Source organism: Berghia stephanieae, chromosome 2 (genome assembly GCF_034508935.2).
Source record: "Berghia stephanieae isolate SIO BIC M18660-M18661 chromosome 2, UCSD_Bste_1.3, whole genome shotgun sequence".
Classification (NCBI taxonomy): domain Eukaryota; kingdom Metazoa; phylum Mollusca; class Gastropoda; order Nudibranchia; family Aeolidiidae; genus Berghia; species Berghia stephanieae.
The window spans coordinates 89,972,185-89,994,777 of record NC_088361.1 but is presented as its reverse complement, the minus strand read 5'-3'; the positions used below and the strand labels follow the sequence as shown (position 1 = coordinate 89,994,777).

Here is a 22,593-nt window from a genome sequence, read left to right as displayed (position 1 = left end):
CTGCCCGCTATGGGAGGTCAGGATCCCCACCCAGATAATTGTTTATCTATAATTGTTTATCTGCCAACAGTGTATCAAAATGGAAGACAAAATAAAAATAATCTTACAGAAATGACAGATCATGGACTAGCAAAAAAAAAATAATCTTAAAACAAAACCAAACCAAAAATAAAAATTAATAGGAAACATAAAACGATTAAACGCTAAACATTGTGGTTTTTATCAATGTGGTTGGGCAATAATATTGACTTTTGTTCTTTTTCAAAGGTTTCTTTTGTGAATTGGGAGTATGAATGAACAAAAGGGAACAATTGTAAATAAAATAAACTGAGCAAAACATAACATGTTTTATCTTTTTAAAAAAAATCGTACTCATCTCTCTCTCTCTCTTTCACCCTGTCTGTCTGTCTCTCTGTCTTTCTCTATCTCTTTGAGATTCTCTCTCTCTCTCTCTCTCTCTCTCTCTCTCTCTCTCTCTCTCTCTCTCTCTCTCTCTCCCTCTCAAATGCACACATCCATCCATCTACACACCTTCCCTCTTTATGGAGAGCGCATGATTACTTAATGTGCGTAATATGTCTTTGTTGTAAACTACAAATTACTAAACTTGATCCTCATTCAAAGAAGAAGAAGAAAAAAAGGGAAAGAATAGAAACAAATAATGGCTGTGAAATGACCACACCAAAAAAGCCACAAAACTGCGTGAATTCTCTGGTTTGATTGAGAGTTTTTGATAAGATGATGGTCATTTTTGGTCATTTTAATGGATCAAATTTTGGAGAACGAGTTCTCTGGTCAAAATTTTCAAAGTAAGGCAGAATAAGACCTTCACCCTTCTGTGGTTGTTGGTAGTTTAAAATTGGGACACGAGAATAGCTTAATTAATTCAACCAACCCCCCCCCCCCTTTTCATTTGTATAAAACTTTCCTCATGTTAAAGCCTTTAGATGTTTATTTCAGAAAATACCAAATTGATTGTACTGTAACTAAATAGGGGTTTTTATAAATAGACGATTATACTTTTTGATTTAAATTTTAAAAAAAATCTAAATCACAATAAAATCTTTCAAATTAAATGATTTAAGATAAAGGTATATTTTCAAGGCAAGTGAAATCTCAACCAGCGTTTTTGTTACTCCTTGTAGCCTACAGCCTCAATTGTTGTACACTGATTTCTTGGTTTATAGTCAAAATAAATCGGCAAAATTCTTATTGTGGTTGAGTTCAATGTAACAAATTTTGTGGTAAGAATAATACGAATTTGAAAAACGAAAAATGTTGCTAAAAAAAAAAAAACAACAACCCAAAAACATGCACACATTTAGATCCAAGAATTTAGCTTGTAAAATTTCAGGGGAATTCAGGTCAGAAGGCATAAAATTTCATCATGCGATAAATCCATAAAAATAACCACATTGAAATTATTTTTGGTCAGTTACTATGATTTGAATGGGAGTAATGGATGAGATTGCATAGTGTATTTACAGTGTAAACGAAAGACTTGATCGCACTTTGAAATGAAACACAAGAAAATGACCAACTGAACAAAATCTGACCCTTCACCTCAAACCGATATTATGTCAGGATGACCTACATGTTGAAAATTGAATTTAGAGTCAGAATTTTGAAGTATCTTGGGTTACAAATAAGTGATACCAAGCTGTTAGAAGCTATGGACTATAAAAAGTAAGAAACAAAAATGAATATAACAGCTTCCAAACAAAATACCAAACATGGAACGTTTCAGGCTCAAAACCTTTCTTCAGTTATGTGTTTATTTTTTAAAATAGTTTTTTGTTGTTGGCTGAAGAAGGGTTTTGAGCCCGACACCTTCCGTGTTTAGTATTTGTTATTTTTTGAAGCTGTTATATTCATTTTTGTTTATTTCTGTTTGGGTTAAGAGTACTTGTTTCCTTGAGGACAATGAATAACATTTCTGAATGCGCACTAAAATGTATTGAAGGAGAAGAGAGTGGATTGAGTAAGTAATTTTGTAAAGTTCTTGGATGTGGATACATTTGCAATCAGTCTTGATCTCAATGCATTAAAAACATCACATCCTCTGTTGTATTATTCTGCAAAGGATGCCTTGTGTAAATTGAGAAGTAAATTTGTTATGAGAATCATAATATTATAAGATCCACACATTTATATATGCTTATTATATTTGTTCGAGCACTATAAACCACTGAAAATTTTCCATTGGACAGTAAAGATTTATTATTATTATTATTACTATTATTATTATTATTATTATTATTATTATTATTATTATTATTATTATATTATTATTATCACTATCATTATTATCATTATTATTATTATTATTATTATCATTATTATTATTATTATTATTATTATTATTATTATTATTATTATTATTATTATTATTATTATTATTACTATTATTATTACTATTATTATTAATATTATTATTATTATTATTACTATTTTTATTATTACTATTATTATTACTATTATTATTATTACTATTATTATTATTATTATTATCATTATTATTATTATTATTATATATTATTATTATTATTATTATTATTATTATTATTATTTTATTATTATTGTTATTATTAAAACAACAACGTCACATTTCCGCATCTAGTAAACCCTGACATAACACCGTTTCGAGGTGGTGTGTCACAAATCTTCATTTGGTTGACCAGGGAATAAGAATGATTTCAATAACATTAGGAATAAAAATGGCTTTTAAAAAAATCATTGTTATAATATAACACATATAGAAATTATATGCATCTCTACAGAAATACAGTATCTCTCTCCTGGTCTTTTTTCATTTCAAAAGAAACCCTCTTTATTTGAAACTTTTAAGCACCAAAGAATATAAGTTACCCATGGTATAACTGTGTGGTTAATGAATTAATTACAATACGTACAGTATATCAAATAGCTAATTTTTTTTATTATCAAGGATTGTTAAAGCAAATATAATTTACAACTTTATGTATATGACCTCTCATTTACAACTTTGTGTATATGACCTCTTTTCCCCGTCTTAATCCTTTTACATATGATAATGAATAAGAAAATCACAGGACAAATCACATATTTATAATAATAAATTTTGGTATCACAATTTAAATCTATATATAAGGATAAGAACTTTTAAAAATATATTATATATTTTGACCAGAATATTTTTTCAAAGTGAAACTCTACAAGACTTGCAATGTCTAAAATAATGGGGAATTTAAAAGAGAATTTATCAAACGTAAATATTGTTAAAGTGATACTAAGCTGCTAGAAGCCATGGACTGTAAAAAGTATTAAAGAAAAATGAATATAACTTCTGCTATAACTATAGATTAAAAAAAGAACAAAATACCAAACACAGAAGATTTCGGGCTCAAAACCCTTCTTCAGCCAACAATCTTGTCGTCAATCCGTGTTTTATTTTTAGTCATATATTTATATTTTTATTGTTTTTGGTTGTTGGCTGAAGAAGGGTTCTGACCCCAAACGTTCTGTGCTTGGTATTTTGTTCTTTTTCGAAGCCGTTATATTCAATTTTTTCTCTTACTTTTTAAATATTGTTGAGATGAAGATGACTTGAAAGAGATAGAAAACAAATTTCAATGGAGATTAAAGCCAAATTGAAAAGATACATTTCTTTGGCGAGATTATTGAAAATTTTATTTAAAAAAAAAAAAATAAAAAAAAAATTCTTCATACTTTGAAAGTCATGCATCAGAGTTCTGTATCTGGAGAAAAAAAAATAACAAACTATTTGGGAAGTCTCAAATAAAAAATCTAGATGGAAACTTATCAAAACGTAACTTATGTAAATAAAACGCTACCACATTGCAGAACTGTGCAATGATTACATATAACTTTTCCAGTCTCTTGATAAAAAATAAAAAATAACATTCCAGACTCTTTTTTTTTTTGGGGGGGGGGGGGGGGGGGGGGGGTATTTAAGAGTTTTTCAGACCATGCGTAAAACTTTGACATTTTATCGAAGATAATTTTTTCTGACAAACCTATTGGATCATTGAAAGTTTGTTAACAATTATGAAGAGTAAAAAAAAACTGATATTTTATTTGTCTTTTTTTTTTTTTTTTGGTTTAGCCATTTTCGGTTTAACTGACTTTGAATGTATAAATTATGAGAAATGATTTAAAAGAAGAAAAAAAATTCATAGAAACATCTGTGACTATTTTCTTCCCAGCTAATGATCCCAGACATGGCCAGGCAAAACCATGGTGTCATTCAAATACAAGGATACCGAGTTAAAAATATAATATAGGCGGAAGAGAAGGACAGCAAAGTTTGATTGCAATACCTTTAAATTATTTGTTAGTTATTGACCCCATTTTAATGTTTTGTCAGAGAGTATTTCTTTTTTACACTTAAATGTTATTTGGTTTATGCCAGATATAAAGAATGTTTGTTTTTATATTTCTGATATTGAATAATTTGTACAAAGGTAGAAAGTCCTCTTTTTTTTGTTTCACAGTCATACCTACATTATATTTCCCATTATATTACAAAATATTCAGCGTCTGAAAAGGCCACAGCATTGACAAAAAGAAAGCATAGAATTTTTACAATATCAAATTTTTTTTCCAATTCAGAAATCACAAATAATATCCACGACTTCACAAACATGTCTTTTTTTTTTATGGCAATCTTTGAAAATCGAGGTGACAAATTCATCCTTTGTCAAAATAATAACAAGATACAGATCCAATGAAATTCTTCTATAACTGTCATCTTGAAAGATTGGAAAGTGTGTTGCTGGATGCGTTGGTGATGTGTGCAATGCTGCTGTTCGTCAGCTGGTCCTCAAATGACAACACTTTAAATGGAGGGCCGGTGCGTAGGATTGCCTCAACTGCGTCAAAACGTCCAATATCCTTCAACTTTGAAACCAGTTGTCTGATGGATGCGTCATGGTGCTGACGTGTCCACTCACTCAAAACCTGTAGATATCAAAATAAAAACGTCACTAGTTGTTTGTTTTTATGGACTTTTCAGTGCCTGCGACACATTTGTCATTTCAGCGCCTGCGACACATTTAAGTCATTTCAGCGCCTGCGACACATTTAAGTCATTTCAGTGCCTGCGACACATTTAAGTCATTTCAATGCCTGCGACACATTTAAGTCATTTCAATGCCTGCGACACATTTAAGTCATTTCAGTGCCTGCGACACATTTAAGTCATTTCAGTGCCTGCGACACATTTAAGTCATTTCAGTGCCTGCGACACATTAAAGTCATTTCAGTGCCTGCGACACATTTAAGTCATTTCAGTGCCTGCGACACATTTAAGTCATTTCAGTGCCTGCGACACATTAAAGTCATTTCAGTGCCTGCAACACATTAAAGTCATTTCAGTGCCTGCGACACATTAAAGTCATTTCAGTGCCTGCGACACATTAAAGTCATTTCAGTGCCTGCGACACATTAAAGTCATTTCAGTGTCTGCGACACATTTAAGTCATTTCAGTGCCTGCGACACATTTAAGTCATTTCAGTGCCTGCGACACATTTAAGTCATTTCAGTGCCTGCGACACATTTAAGTCATTTCAGTGCCTGCGACACATTTAAGTCATTTCAGTGCCTGCGACACATTAAAGTCATTTCAGTGCCTGCGACACATTTAAGTCATGTCAGCGCCAGTAAAAATGAAGAAAATGGGATATTAAAAAAAATAATAGATTAACAGTTAAAAATCTCACGAAAAAAGGTAAGACTAGTTCAATCAAACAGGGAACAGATGTAGATTCTAAGAACACAGTAACTCCTAAAAGATTCATCCAGACACAAGAACAGGATCCCACCAAAAGGAAAACACTCAAATGCTTACAGATCATATTCAAAACAGAAAATATAACAGGACATAATAGAGAGATGATTTACAAGAAAAAGAATATTTCCCAAACGATTCCTATACATTTGACTGTTTCCCTCCAAGACAAGGACAAATACAAAGACAGAGAGCAAGTTGGAAAACAGAATTAGAGGGATAGAAGGCACAATAAGTCATTTACCTGCCCACTATGGACGGTCAAAAGACCCCACTCAACGTCTCAAAATATCTAGCTTTGGATTTTAAGTTTAATTTATAGAACTGAAATTAAAATAAAAGCCTTCATTGAAAGCGAGTTTTGTTTTATAGCTTCATAATTTTAAAAAACAATTCTAATTTCCTACTTTTGATCATTTTGACTTTAAAATAAATTTTCTTCACCTGGTTCATTACGACATAAAACCGGTTTGAAGGTAATGATTCCCAAATAAGTAACAGTTTTTTCTGAAATCCAGCAAAGACCTGTGACATGTTTTGTGATGAGATATTAAAAGAAAGCCTCTCTTTCATAGTTTGATTAAAAGAAACCCCCAAAAACAAACAAGCTGTAGGCTTCAACAGAGGGATGGTTAATATTAATAATTGAAGGAACGATGAGTTCTTCAAGAGGGTTGAACAAACAGAGGATTAGAGAGACAAGCTTGTCACTTAATGATGATGATGGGTATGATGATGATGATGACCAGGATGTTCTAATAATAGTAAAAGTACAAAAATAATATTATATTAATTTTTACACTTTCACAAATCTTAACCAATAGCATATTACATTTTTCATTACCTTTTGAATGCAAAAGATTCACGCACAAACACAAAAATTATTCTTCACGAGCAAATAGTGACAGTGATAAATATAAATGGGGCAAAAACTGTTTAAGGTTGGCATCGAGAGTAAGACTTAAATGATAGTGAAAAACTAAATGAAAGAATTTAAAAAAAAGCAGTGTTCTGGTCCTCACCTTTTGAGTGCGACTGATAGTATTCCCACCCTGTTTTTCACTTTCCCCACCATCTACATTTGGCAATACATTAGAAAGACCTAGGCACACTGCCAATAAACACCAATCTTTGCCCAGGGACTCTGGGGGATCCAGGAGAAGACTGAGCAACCTCTGTGTGTGAATCGTCAAATGTGATATTGGTAAGTCCATTCCTAGAGTAACCGTCTCCAAAATTTCCTCAGATCCCAAACAAGCAATGTCTAAAAAATCCTCCTTCAAGTTCCCGCTGAGTATTACAGAAGATCTGTTCTCCAACTGCATACGAAGTAACTCGGTTGGAGAGTATGACCGAACAACCTTCCCATGATCCTTTAGTTGTTTTGGACTGAGAGTATACCTTTCCACACACAAGCCAGGGCAAACGTTTTCAACAACTTGCTCTACAATGGTTACGAAATCTTCCAAGAAATAATACAGATTAGCCCTCTGCCTTCCAGGGCCTCGCACTTTAATTTCCAGATATTGTTCGTTTCGGTCCATGTCGATCAAGCCTTCTAATTGAGCACAGCAGTACTTGGACCCATGGTGCCACTGGTACAAATCTGCATCTTTGTTGCTTGGATCCTTGGGAGGTCTGTCTATTTCCTCTTCTGCTCCACTATCTACTTCCTCTTCCTCTTGTTCTTCTCCCGACAAAATACTTCTACGGAGACAGACCTGTAAAATAAATATATAAAAAACAAATTAAATAGTAAAATAAATCCCTTATAACTAAATCATATATTCTATTGTATTAATATATTTAAAATTTAAAAAATGTTATTTTATATCATCAGTCAAGGAAGTCCATGAAAAAATATATAAAAAGTAATGAACAAGAATGAATATAGCACCTTCTGAAAAAGAACAAAATACCGAACATGGAACGTTTCTGGCTTAAAAACCCTTTTTGGCCAATAACAGAAACAATAAAAACATTAAAACATCACTTGAATTCTAGACAGACAGAAGAGAAATATTTGTCCACAAATAATGAGATCTTGAAATGTCAAATGACAGTAAAAATCAATGCAATGAATAAAGATAATATTGATATACAACATCTCTGTCCTCTTACCTGGATTCTGGGAAATAAATATTTGAGCTGTGCCCCTGACTGGAAGCTGGTGTGAAGCCTGACACCCCCATAGACTGTGTGGGATAGGACTCTCTCATCCTTTTCCCACAGACCGGGTAATGACTCCACAAAGTTCAGGCATGGAAACTCGTACTCTGTGTCCTCGTCAACTTCACAAGGTGTGCACATTTCCAATGCTTCCAGTACCTACAAAATAAATGATTTTGATGATCATTGTAAGGGTCATAAAATATGTATATTTGCGGCTATGTGTTATTGTGGCATGGCACTCGCTTTCGGATCAGAAGGTCCTGGGTTCAAGTCACACTCTGAGCAGCGCATAGTTGAGTTCTTGGAAAAGGTTCTTCACTCATATTCTCTCACCATAATCAGGTGTTAAACGAGTACCTGGCCGTTAACAGCATTGTCTCTGTTGGAAAAAAATTGCAATATCGCCTAACAGGCGTCATGTCTCGCTCTACATGTTATGTTGATCAGGGACCCTTTGTAAAGCGCTTTGAGCACACTTAGTGGATATTGAGCTATATTTTTAAAAAGCTCAAGTATACCCTTTAATATTATCTTCCATTAACAAAATTTAGTAAAAGTAATGTTTGCTTAAATCATGCACTCATGCCCATCACTTAATGTGTTGTATATTGTCAAATTGAGACTCCATTATTAAAAAAACATTTTTTTTTGGTCTACTGGTCTCTGTTTATAAGCACAGTCCACTGGAATCAAGTAGAGTGTATTTATAGCCTGATCATGCTAATAAGCAGATTAAGTTTTTTAGCTGTCTCTGTTCATTGCTCACATTACAATACAAATAGCTTTTTCCTCTGAGTTTCCATATGTATACATAAGCACCATGTTGCAGGCCTGGAAATGAAATTGATCCATTAAAAATCCATTTTAAGCTTTTTCTTTTATTTTCTTAATTCAATTTTATTATTTAAAAAAAAGGGTAAACAAACCCTGTCTTTTCTGCCACTGTATGCAACAGCATCATTCCTTAGGTGTAGGGGATTGTTGCTTATTTGACTTTTGATTGGATGCATCTGTTTATGCCATCCTCTTTTTCTATGAATTGAATCCGACTCTATTTTCTCGGCCATTGATTTGTAGATTCGCAAGTTAAATAAGTCTATTTCTATTTTGATGTGGATAAACAATATTCTCATTCCAGGATTTAGCTTATAAAATCTAAAATCTCTAGGCACGATATACAGTTGAAATCTCTTTAGCCCTTGCACAACCCTGAGTTCTGCTGTCTAACAAAAATTCTATTTAGACTTGATAAATAACCAGCTTTACTCGACCTATCAAACACAAACTTATACCCACCTGTAATAAACTCTCAGCATCTGTGTCTGGGTACATTAATTGAAATTCGTCTAGTGAAAAACATCCCGTCACTCTGGCCTGTGCTATCCTATCATGTGACATGATGACGCCCAGAACATCGACCCCCAACCACTTGGGGGTCAGCACCACAAGATCCGTGTTGTTGCCATGGAGATAAACAATCTGGAAAACAAGACATGATTTTAGGGTTGTAACTGTATAGCGATCTTTTTTCCTTCTCTATTTCATATTAATATATGTATCTGCTTAGAGAAAATAGATTTATGTCTTTGATCATACTTGTCAACAAAAAACAAAAAAACAAAACAAAAAACAAAACAACAAAAATCTCATTACTTTATGAACTCTTATCACATTAATGAAAAAAAAATTCCAGAAATTTGTGTGTGAGGAGGAATAGATCATATTTACAATCTAAGTTGAAAAAAAACCCAACTCAAATTCATACTGTTCACGAAAATGTCATTGATTTCTCCGGAAACGGACGTAAGTAACTGCAGGCTTAACATTTTTCTCTATGCAATATTGGTGCCATTCCAATTTTCTTAGTTAAAACTTTCAGTTCTGATGTTGGAAGATGGCCAAGTGGGATAAGGCATTGCAATATCAATTCAGGAACCTAGGTTTAAACCCATTACAGTATCTCATTTTTTCTTGAGCAAGAAACTTAGTCCCTATTGCTTACATTGCAGCACTGCATTGAGGTTGACAACTGTGTTATCTCTGTCTTTTTTTTAGATAGACCTTTAGAAAAATTCTACTGTGGATAACTAAAGGCAATTTCTTATTCTTTTATAAAGTAGGAAAAAAACTCCCAACAAACCCAGCACTTAAAGGGTTAAAAGCCAAATCGTGCCTTACCTCCCCCATCAGCTGTAGCTGCCGGTTCAGCAGTTTGAGATCTTCATCACTTGCCAGCGGATTGACACCTGATCTAACCTGCTGACAGAAGTGTGGCCAGCCCAGAACTGGGTATGACTGGAGATTCTTCCTCCACTCTGGGAGATGGGCGACTACTGCTGACAGGAAGCCGTTGGTTCTAGGAAGCCTCTGGAAAATCCAGACATCAATAAGGTGTTAAAATGCATAAAAATAAATAAAACTTCAAGGGTTGACGTAACTGATTAAAAAAAGGACAGAAAAGTACTCACATAAAAACAAACACTATTCAGAATGCTGTGTGAACCCTCCCCACCCCCCCCCCCATCTCTATCTCATATGGTATAGGTTAACTATATGGGAATCAAATCCAAATACTCACAAATTTGACAAATTTGACAAATAATTATCCACAAGCAAAATAAAGTTGTGGTTTATGAGAAGAAACAGTGTGTTAAATCAATACAAGGTATGCTTCAAATGCAAACTAGACTATCAGGTTATTTTACTGTGGAAGAAATTCTTTGCACATTTGAAAATAAAATAGGATTGAACAAAAATGGATAAAATAGCTACAAATAATAACAAAATACTTAAAAAGGAACATCCCCTTTTCAACGAACATACAACAACAATTAATATAGTAATATGATATGCAGAATCCAGAATACAAATAAAGATATCGTTTAACTTTTTGTTGGGATAAATGACAAGACAGAGACCTATGTGCCATCCTTCTGGATTCAACTTATTGTATTACTGTTTCTGTTGTTGGCTATAGAAGGAATTTAATCCAAAATATTCCTTGTCATGTTCTTTTATGAAACTGTTGCATTCATTTTTGTTTAACATTTTCACAGTTCAAAGCTTCTTGCACCTTAGTACTCATTTTAAAAATGAGATTGAATGTTGACAAGGAAAAATTATGGAATAAATAATAAATAAAAAATAGAATTATTAAAAAACCATAAAAATCAAATCCAAAAGGATAAGATTCGCAAAGATATCAAAATATTCTATTTATAAAGTGCAATCTCCTCTTTAAAACAATAAATCACCGATAGATAGAAAAGAAAAAAAGTCAACTATACTAAATTACCTGCAATATGAGTATTAATAATATTTCAATAAAAATAATGGATGCTTTTATCTGTTTATTCCTTTTAATGTATTTTTTCTCAAAATTTTGTAATTATAATATGCAATATTTTCTTATTTATGATTTAAGGACATTTAAGGAACACTTGGTCCATTTTAAAGCCCTATCACCAATGTGATATGATAATACACACAATTCAATTGACCATTGGTTCTAGCAGACTCATTGTAACAGATAAATGCTTCAACGTCAAACGAGACTATAAGGTTATTTGTGAAACAGTGCCAGACAAAGAAGTGAGCAAAATACCAACCCCCCCCCCAAAAAAAAACAAAAAAAAAAACAAAAAAAAAAACAAAAACAAAAACAACATTACAAATAAATCAGCATGCCTCGACTGGGAATTGAACCTCAGACCTCTTGTCTTCATCTTGTCCTTTCAGACAAAATATGTGATCGATGCGGAGGGTCATATTTTGTCAAGAAAAAAACCCAAAGGACACTTACATCAGATAAAGAGTTTTTCATCTTGGCCAGCTGTTGTCGGAAAGCCCTGATATCACAAGAGAAAGGCACAGTGGCGTCCAAAACAAAGACAGTCTCACAGATGTCGAGGTCGTATTGGAACATGGTAAGCACTTTGCCCAGGATGTAGTTGGCCTCATCACTGTTGTTTGTGCCCAGAGGAGATTTATGGCAGGGGGTTGTGGGTTTGTCAGCGTGAGTTGCTACTAGTATTACTTGTGCTGTGTTTTGTAACTTGCCACAGTGGTCTGGGAAAACATCAACAAAAGGGGGAAAATGAGTGAGCATTACACAACAACAAATAAAACTTTTTAATAGAGTATAGGATAACATAAATTTTAATTGCAGCTTTCTGGTCTACTGCTGTCTAAAGGAAAAAAGTTTGTAAGTCGCTACATATCACAAATAAAGTGGTCCTTAAGAGCCATGAGGTCCATGGAGCCAGAGTTTATCCTGTTTTTTATAGTGTGAAAAAGATGATAGCAATTGCTTGCTACCCTTTGGATAAGACACTAATTTATCGAAAACAGACTGAGTTCTCGGGACCTCCAACATTTTAAAAGCCAATATACACTGTCTTTTTCTTTAAGACAGTGGTCTAGTGGATTGACATTCTACTTCTGATTAGTAGAACTCTCGTGAGAGATGTGGGTTATCAATCGGTATTTGGACAAGTTTTCTGGACAAATTTTAAAATTTGTGCTTTTCCAGAGAACTGGAAAAAAACAGTGATAACATCATTGCATTCCTAAATATGATACAAAATTTTCAAACTTCAATAAACTAGTCATATATACACAGACATACATAAACACAGACACACATACAAGCATAGACAGACTAACAGACATAAAAACTGGAGAGAAAGATAAAGGGAGTAAATGTGACTCATATAAAAGAGAACAACACTGACGTTTTGGTCTTTGGCCTTTTTCAAGTAAATGCGAAATACTTGAAAAAGGCCAAAACATCATTTGTTTTGTGTTGTTCCCTTATTATATATGAGTCACATTTACTCCCTTTATCTTTCTCTCCATTTTATTGACTCATTTAGGCACCTCTAATTTTTAGACATACAAACACACACACACACACACACACACATACATACAGCAAGTCCCTTACACTGTTACTTACCTATGGGCATTTTAGGATGGATACGGGCCTTCAGAAAATTGAGCCAGAAGATGACCTGAGCCATTTGTTCGTCTAACGAGTCCTGAAGGTTAAAAAGCACCACATGGACACAATTTACATCCCCTAAGAAGTGGTCATACAACATGTAGTACGGCTCATAACCTGAGAAATCCCACACGCTAAACTCTCCAGCACCTGTGGATGAGATAATGATTAACCAATGTTATCACACTATAATAATAATAATAATAATAATAATAATAATAATAATAATAATAATAATAATAATGATAATAATAATGATAATGATAATGATAATAATAATAATAATAATAATAATAATAATAATAATAATAATAATAATAATAATAATAATAATAAAAAAAATAATATTAATTATAATTAAGTGGCTGTTCTGATAAAGTGGCATTCCAATTACCAGCCTTGACTGTAATAATAATACTAGTAATGCTAAAACAATTTTAATGTGCTCTTCTCTCTGAATGCCGAAGAAGGCGCATTAAAAGATAATTGTTGTAGATTGCAGAAGTTATAGAGAGGAACGGAAATGTAAAGGAATGTAAGAAAAGATTTATGAAACTCACCAGTGACAGATATTTGCTGAATGTTCACACCTTTGGTATAAGTTGGGTTTCCTACTGCATAATTTAATGGAGTTGGTAGACTAAATTGGCGAGACAACTTGCGTCGAACTGGAAAAGAAAATAATTGTACAATTGTGGTAAATTTTCAAAGGGATGTATCCAGTATTCAATATCTATAAGAGCCAGTCACCCAAAGTTTGAAGAATCTTTAAGTGGAAGACAAACTAACAAAAATACTTTTAAAGAGTAGCTCTTCAAAGTCATGAGGCTTTTGGGGTCAAAATGCATCCCATTTTCTGTCACATTTTAATGGATAGTAACAGTGGTTTCATTAAAATGCTAGTCGATCGTAAAACACTGATTTCTTCTCTATGTGAATTATCACTATAGAATTCTCTATAGAAGTAAGGTGTAGTCCTTTTGTCCATGTCAACTTCTGAGTAAAATAGCATCATTTTAATTCTTCTTTTTCTATAATTTGGTTTAAAAATCCAAATCTAGAGTAAGACAAACATTTTGGCCAATTTCTTCTCCCCCCCCCCCCCCCCCAAAAAAAAAAAAACCCAAAAAAAACCCAAAAAACAACAACAAAACAAACAAAAACAAAACAAAACAACAAAACTATGACTATGACATGTAGAACTGACCAAGTTATATTTACCATTATTTTTAGCAGGTCCATTGTTACTGGCTGTATGCCGCCATCTGAAAATACTACCAAGAATTCCCGTTTTCATTGACTCGATAAAGGTTGATTTTCCCACTCCTGTTGACCCCAAAAACTTTAACTTCACTCGACTAATTGGCTGAGTGCATGGCTTGAGCTGGGTTGTTAAAACATGGCGTTTATCCTGTGGAGCAACAAATCACGGTATTTTAAAAATAAAATCCATTTCTTCTTCCTTTTCTTCTTCTTTTATCCTACATAGAGTTTTGAACTTCTATCATTTTGTTTGTTGCTTTAATATCACAAATCAGATTGAAGTTAAAACGTGTGGAGATCAAGAAATAGCGTGCCAAAATGTGACCCAATAGCCAACAGTAACACTTAAAATGTAGGACAGGATATGAAGCCTGCTGGCGATATTACGATTTTTTTTCTTCAGAGACAAACACTGTTAACGGCCAGGTACTTATTTTACACCTGAAGACATTGAAATAATGTCAGTAATGAGCCTTTTCCAAGGACTCAACTATGCACCACTCAGAAAAGGACTCCACGTCTGGACCCTTTGCTCCAAAGGCGAGTGTCATACCACTAAACCACAAAGCCTCACATGCATACGTCAATTCATCTCCATCATGTCAAAAGATACAGATAAGGACAATGATAATTCAAAACAGAAATAAGCTGACAAAATTTTTAATTCTGCGGAAATTTAAAGAAAAAAAAAAAAACTGCATCAAAATCATCAAAAACATATGGTATGAATTTATTGCAGTAAAATGTTTACAAAATGTTTACAAGGATAAACCCACCACAAACGTGTGTTTCCAATATATCTGCTTACCCCTTTGACACTGTTCAACAATTCTGCTATATTGGTGTAGCCCTGTGCTAAGGCCATGATGTCCCCAGTCACTCCATCCTGAGAAGAAACAAAATGACAGTTTATTGTAAAGACCCACAATAAAATACAGATGATCAATAAACATACAAATATTCAAGGTTTAAAATAATAAAAAGTGATGATAAAAAATAAAGAGATTAGGAGTTCCAGAGGAAAAGAGACCCCAATATGGTAGTAAATGGGAGTGACCGCAGAGAGCTTTTACTTGGCGAATATGGAGAAAAGTCATTCCCTTCAACCTCAGAAAACACAAGTGTTGGCAAAATTATTTATATTATTCTATAGTGAGATAATACACGATAAAAACATTTACCTATCACTCATTAGATTATTGAAAGTTCAGAGTTGTCATATAATTTTAGTTATGCCTTTGGTTACAAAAATCCACCAAGCTGGTTGGTCGAAGTCATATGAAATATCCTGTCTTTGATAAAAATTCTGTATATTCATGACTGAGAAAAAAAAAATCAAACCTATTGATGTCTCTAACTAAATTGATTCATAACATTTTCATTTCCCATTAAAAATACTCACTTTATTGGCAGCGTCTGGGCTGGCCCCCACAAACAACAAGCATCTGACAATCTCCACATGCCCGTTTTTACACGCCATATGCAAGGGAGTTAGTCCGTCCTGCAAAACAACATTATTAACAATGAGGGAGCTGATAATGGTTATTGATGATGATGATGATGATGATGATGATCATGATGATGAACTCTATGATGATGATAATGATAAATGGTGCTAACAATAATGATGCTGCTGATGATGATAATGATGATAAAAAGGAGGAGGAGGATGGTAATAATGATGATGATGATGATGATGAGGATGATGATGATGATGATGATGATGATGATGATGATGATGTGTATGTGATATTTCAAATGATAATAATTATAACATTAGGTCAATCTCAATTTTTTTTTTTTACACGACATCCTGATTACCATTTGTGGTCTTTCATTCTTACCGCTCAAGTGTAATTTAGGGTTTGTCTTCATGAACTTCCACCTACAATAATCATCATTATCATCATCATCATCATCATCATCATCATTACTATCAAAGAAATTATCATTATTATCATATTTACAAATGCGTGTATTCATGACTTACTGTAGATTCCAGGTCAACATTACAGTTCTCCAAAGCACAGACAGTTTGTACCACCGGCAACAGGCCTTCACTGCATGCCGAATGTAAGGCACTTTCACCCGTCTCCTAAAAATACAAGGTGGGTGAAAATTATTATAGTTTTTATTTTGGGTGATGCCAGAGTATAATTCAAATAAAATGAGAGAAAACTTGTTGAAATATTATGTTCAAACTTACAAAACACTAATTATTTTTTTTTAATTTAAAGAAGTAATTATTTCAAGGACAAGATTCTCCAGAATGTAGGAAAAGCTGGCAAAAAAGTTTTAATGGATTTGATATAAAACATTTGAGATATCTGTATTTAAAATAGCTAAAGCTATCTTTTAGTTTAGAGACTGCATCAAATTACCTTTATAAAAATAAAGTCACACAGGTTATATGCGAATCTTATAATTTTTCACAATCAGCTTCAATTGGTGAACCCAATGTGTATTTATTTGCAGGTCTGAGAGTCCAAATAAATTGTTATGGGATTATTGTTGTAATAGAAATACTCTCAAAACAATGCAAAATATTGTCCATTACAGCACTAAATCAAGCCCATAATTGTATTCGGGGTCCCAATATCTCAGTTGGCAGAGCAGTCACTTCATGCGCAAATGGACCAAGATCGTTCCTAGGTGCTATCAAGATTTTTTAACTGACCCCCCCCCCCCCCCCCGGATAAACTCCAGCTCCATGAGCCTAATAACTCTGAAGGGCTACATAATTGCGTTCGGTTATCAAACCTGCAAATATGTGCACTCCGGTTTCATGGAATTACTCTTAAGCCAAGGCAAAGTATAGTCCACATGATAAAATATATGGGTGTAGAGGAGGAACCATTTTTAAGATATCCTTCTGATTGTGAAATAAAATAATCAATTCTTACTGTATCAATGATTTCCACTTTGCATCCAGCATTGAGAATGAGAAGTGCAATGGAGGTGTTGTGTCTTTGGCAGGCAAGGTGCAGTGCCGTGCAACCTCTCTGGAAAAAAAACACAGGATGAAATACAAATGATGAGTGTGATCTAAAAATTTATCGGTGGGTGGTCGAGTGACTTGGTATCTAGTCATGTGGCAAAGTCAAGTGAAGGTTGAGGGATGGCAAATGACAATATGAGTCAATTGGAAAACACTGGCCTCAAAGTTGTGGTCTTAGGAAATGAGATTTAAAATAAAAATTCAAAACAAAACAACAAAAAATAATCTCCTTCAGCCAACAATTAAAAAAAAAAAAAAATAATTAGTAGAAAACCAGATCAATGGCAGAGAATATGTCTCTGAGGGATTGAGATCCATCAAGGGTGAAGTCTAGATTGGGTAGCTGGGTCTGTTAGATATAGTGGAAAGCACTTTGCGATAAACCCTATCTCAAGGGTAAAAACAATTGCTTATTGTCCGTTTCACGGTTTAGAAACTGAGATAAGCCTTGGCTCCATGGGTACAATGGCTATGAATAGAATAATTATAATTATAATCATTATATTATTATATTTCAATCATGCATTGCCCTCTTTGAATGATAACCTGTTACAAATAAAAGGCTATTCATAAAATGTCTTTAAGAAATATTCAATAAATTATTGATTATTTCTGGTTGTCTTGATTATCTGTAATTAAATGTCACAATTGTTTTTGTTTTTTTTTCCGGGGAATAAGTGGCAATCTGTTCCCTGGGTGGCTTTGTGGTGTAGCAGTAGGACTTCTGACCTGTCCCTGGTCCACTGTGGGCAGCGCAAAGTTGAGCCGTTAAAGAGAGCTCTTTAATCACATTCTCACAGCATACTCAGGTGTAAAATGAGTACCTATCTGTCTTTGACAAAAACATAAATGTCTCCTTACAGGTGTCTTGTCTCATCCTACATGTCAAGTAATGCCATGTTATTTGCTAGGGACCTTAGAAAGCATTTTGAAAACATTTAGAGGATATTACACCATAAAAAATCAAAGGCTTTTTTGTTTTTGTTTTTATTTCCCTTCTCCATACCGTGTCTATCATATTGACAACAGCCCCGTTGTCCAGCAATGTCTTATCAGCGCAAAGTTTAGTCCTTAGAGAATTCTCATCAACTCAGGTGTAAAATCAGTACTTACCTGGCTGCAAACAGCGTTGCCTTTGTTGCAAAAAAAAATTGTAAACGCTCCTTACATTCATCGTATGTCATGTCTAGTCCCACATATCAAGTGTTGCTGTTGGGTTGGGACCCTTTGTAAAGCGCTTTGAGAGTATTTAGAAGGCACTGCGGTATATAAAATATAAGGCTTAATTTGTTTTTGTTGTTGTTGTTTTTTTTTCTCTCTCAACATACCTTGTCTACCATATTGACGCCAGCCCCATTGTCCAGCAAGGTCTTGACACAGTCGAGGTTACCACGCACTGCAGCACAGTGGAGAGCAGTCTCTCTTTCCTGAAATAACAAGTTGGGTTGTTATAATATATTTAGAATAATATTTTGAAAAAAAAAAAGTTTTAACTGGTTAAGCCATAATATCTGACTGAGAAACATTATAAAACATTAACCTAGTTAACTTAGATTATCTTTTTAAAAACAAAATAATCTCTCTGTTGCTGATATGACTGTTATGTGTTACAAACTGCAACCCGCCCTAAAATCCGCAACAACAAAAAAAAAAAAAGGGGGAAAAGCACAAACAAAAAGCGTAAAAAAAAAAGAGAAAGAGATGGACACGAAAAAAGAAAAACTCCGGAAAAAATAAAAAATTGACAAAAAAAAAAAAAACAAAAAAAAATCACTTCAAATAGAACTGGCACAGCTGATATTGAAGAAATTTTCAAGAAGCACAATAATAGAGAGAGAGAGAGAGAAAAAAAAAGAGAAATAAATTCTGAATAAAAAGCAATAATGAATAAAAACCAATAAAATTCACTTCTTCCCCCCCCCCCCCCCTTTCTCCCCGTTTTTTTTACACACGTGTAAACATATAAATATACATCACAATAGTTATCGCATTTAACAAGGATTCTTTCAGGAACTCGGTTTCACATTTAAATCATGTTGGGAACAGCACAATTCTAATGCACTTCCTCAGACTCAGCCCTACCAAAGGCAACTAACAAACGACTTGGTAAAATATCCGAATTTGGGGCAGCGTGGCTCAGCGGTACGGTCTTTGCTTCGTACCCGAAAGGTACCAAGTTCGATCATCCGCCGCTGCGCTGTGTGGCCTTGAGCAAGTCACCTCGCCCTAGCTCAATTTGCGGCGCTGCACTGCGGCTGACGCCTGTGTTATTCCAGTCTTCTCTTGGAATAGACCCTAGAGAAAAATTTCCCCAATGATATGAATAAAGGGAATTTTATTTTTAAAATTTTAATTTTAATCTTTTTTTTTTCTAATGTTATTTTTAATTTAAAGAAAACAAAGTATATGTATTTCAATCTAATTTAATTAGGCATCTAGTTGATGATTTTCACCCTTAATTATATGAATTGTCACTTTAACATTGATGTGATGCAGTTCAATTTAAACATAATATTACAATATTTTCTGGGTGAAATACATATAATTTGACAATTTTTTTCTTCTAAAATATAACTTTTAAACTTCGAATTTGGAGAAAACTAAATCCGAAAGGGACCCCCCCCCAACCACCCCAACACCTCCACACACACACAAAAAAAAAAAAAAATTTCGGATTGAGTCTATATTATGATATGAGAGGATGGCCTATATCAACCCCCCCCCCCCCCCACCCCCAACCACACACACGCACTCACAATCTAACCCAATCGCGTTATAAAACAAAACAAAACTTAAAACAAACAAACAATAAGAAAAGAAATAAAGAACCCCCCCCCCCCACACACACACACACACAAAACAAAACAACCCCAGAAACAAAACAAGACATAAAAAAAAAAAATCTAAACAAAAACAACAACACTTGATATTGATCGATATTGCCATTAACCATTCAAAAAAGTACAACAACAAGGACACAGGACACAATAAAATATTATTATTTTACTTATCAATAATTATTAGAGTTTAACATAATGGCACACAATGTCTGTTTTGCATGAAGAATTATATCGCATGTATTTATTATAAATAAATAGCGCCCACGGGAAATCTATTTTATGCATTGTGTTGCTTCATAAAGAAATAAATATTACACGCGACCCATCGCTTCAATCTGGTAACAAGTCGGAGAGGACCAGATGAAGAAAAAAATTGAATTAAAATCAAAATAATCAAATTTAAGGAACGAAACTCGCTCTTATCATTGATGACAGATATTTCGACCACGGAACTCTCTTGTTAGTTCACGGTGATTTCGACTCAGAAATTCATAAAGGTAGTAGTTTACAGCCATTAAATTAAGCCCATGGAATTGAGAGTTTATCACGGTTTATATTATATAGCGTGCAATGGACAATAGCAATTACTTGCTAACCTTTGGATAGAATAACTGTATATCGCAAATTACTTTCTGATAGACTTAACAGACTCAGCCACCCAATCACTGCTGGGAGGACGGGGGAGGGTTGAAAAAAAAAATATCGTTTAACGTTTAAACGTATGAAGAAAGTGCTCTACCAACTGAGCTGTCGGGACCTCGAAATTTTATAAGTTACGCTAAAATGTTAATTTCAAGCAGTGGGTTCATTCCGACATAATACCGTTATCTGGTCACAAATATCAGCTGTGTACATTGCAGCACAATAAACACAACTGCACACTGATAACACGACATTTTTGAAAATTATTTTGACCAGAAATTTTTAGCTGAATTAAGACGACCTCAACTTGTCATTAAAAAAAACCCAACTTGATACTTTTAAAAAGTCTTAAGTTTAAGCATTCTCGACAAATCGTAGGTACTCTTATTTACAAAAATATTTAAAGTAGAACATTTCTGGCCAAAATGAAAAATGGTGCTGCGGAATAAACTCTCATGGGCATTGTCATGATAATGGAACTATTACTGCCGTACTCTGAAAAAAAAAAACAAAAAACAAACGCGTATTTAGAATTTTGGCCAAAAAACTCGTCCTTCAAATATTGACCAATTAAAATGGCCCTCATCTTGTCAGAAACTCTCAACCTGAGACTCACGAAGGTCCCAGGTTTGAGAGTTTTTTTTCCCCAAGATGAGGGTCATTTTAATCGATCTATATTTGAAGGACGAGTTTTCTGGCCAAAATTTTAAATACATGTTTTTTTATAGAGTATGATAGATCCCTATCGATCGAAATCGTTGTTTGCATTTTTAGATCTGTTATGTTTTTCTTTCTTTATTTCCCTCTCAATAACATACGCCATCCTACCCATGGTGCCTCTCATCTCATGCATCAATTATGCAAAACTAATATCCCCTTATGTATGACATGGGAATTATCTCTCTGTAAAGAGCCCGAGAGGGCCCAACGGCGTTTATTTGGTGGGGTTTCTAACACGGACAGAGGATTCGGTTCGACTTTTTATAATGCAGCCCGCTCTTCTTCACACCAACAGCGGCCATGGTGTGGCAGAGTGGCATAAACGTACGGTCTTTGCTTAGTACTCACAATGTACCGGGTTCGATTCCCAACCGCGCTGTGTGGTTTGAGCAAGTCATCTCGGCCTAGCTCACTCTGAGTCGCTGCGCTGCGGCTGACGCCCCGGATTATTCTAGTCTTCCTTTGGAAGACAAATTCCCCCCCCCCCTCCCGAGAATGAATAAAGGAAACTTCAAACTTCTGAAATGCAAAGCTTGAGGTTGTTAGCTAGTAGATTCCATTTAAGTACTTCATACTACATAGTACTCGATTACATTAAACTTTTACAATTTCACTAACTGGGTCCCCTTTAAAGCGCATTGGGCACATTTAGTGATATTGCTCTATATAAAAGTTAATATTTTTTTTAACGTGGTCACTTGCTGTACTGGAATTCCCCCAAATCTTGAGTGGCCTTTTTTTTTTCATACGTTTGATTGTATTTAATGAATACATTATCTCATATTTTACACGAAATAATTGCTAGATAGAGTTTCTCCTCATCCTGCGTTGTAACTATTCGAATTTTTAAGGAAAATCATGCTCATTATCACTTTGAGAGGCCCTTAAATTAGATACACCCTTGACACCTCTGGGTATTTATTCAACTTTAATACATGTCAAATTCTAAGTGCCGTTCAATGTAAATGTATTTATTCATTTTTATTACATTATTATTTTGGAGTGATTACGTTTAACCCTTTGATTGCTTTCTTTTCAGTGCGCAAGTAATATTATTAATGATATAATATCAATAAAAACAAGAACAAAACCATAAACAACAACAACATCCACACTGACGACAACAACAACAATAAAGAGAAAAAACCAGCTATTTTTTTAAATCAC

At 34.0% G+C, this 22,593-nt stretch overlaps 1 protein-coding gene across 18 annotated transcripts in view; it reads right to left on the bottom strand.

Moving 5' to 3' along the window:
• Positions 1–4,372: 4,372 nt before the first annotated feature.
• Positions 4,373–22,593, bottom strand: part of LOC144965798 (death-associated protein kinase 1-like) — a 179,222-nt gene continuing 161,001 nt past the window's right edge. For all 18 annotated transcript variants that reach the window (XM_078901520.1, XM_078901521.1, XM_078901539.1 and 15 more), the window contains 14 exons: positions 18,553–18,651; positions 17,130–17,228; positions 16,217–16,321; positions 15,629–15,727; positions 15,035–15,112; positions 14,185–14,374; positions 13,524–13,631; positions 12,919–13,113; positions 11,764–12,029; positions 10,140–10,328; positions 9,258–9,440; positions 7,911–8,117; positions 6,812–7,510; positions 4,373–4,959 (listed from right to left, as the gene is read on the bottom strand). In XM_078901520.1, coding sequence (XP_078757646.1) covers positions 4,747–4,959; positions 6,812–7,510; positions 7,911–8,117; positions 9,258–9,440; positions 10,140–10,328; positions 11,764–12,029; positions 12,919–13,113; positions 13,524–13,631; positions 14,185–14,374; positions 15,035–15,112; positions 15,629–15,727; positions 16,217–16,321; positions 17,130–17,228; positions 18,553–18,651 — 2,730 coding nt within the window. In that variant the 3' untranslated portion in view covers positions 4,373–4,746. The remainder of the gene's footprint in view (positions 4,960–6,811; positions 7,511–7,910; positions 8,118–9,257; positions 9,441–10,139; positions 10,329–11,763; positions 12,030–12,918; positions 13,114–13,523; positions 13,632–14,184; positions 14,375–15,034; positions 15,113–15,628; positions 15,728–16,216; positions 16,322–17,129; positions 17,229–18,552; positions 18,652–22,593) is intronic.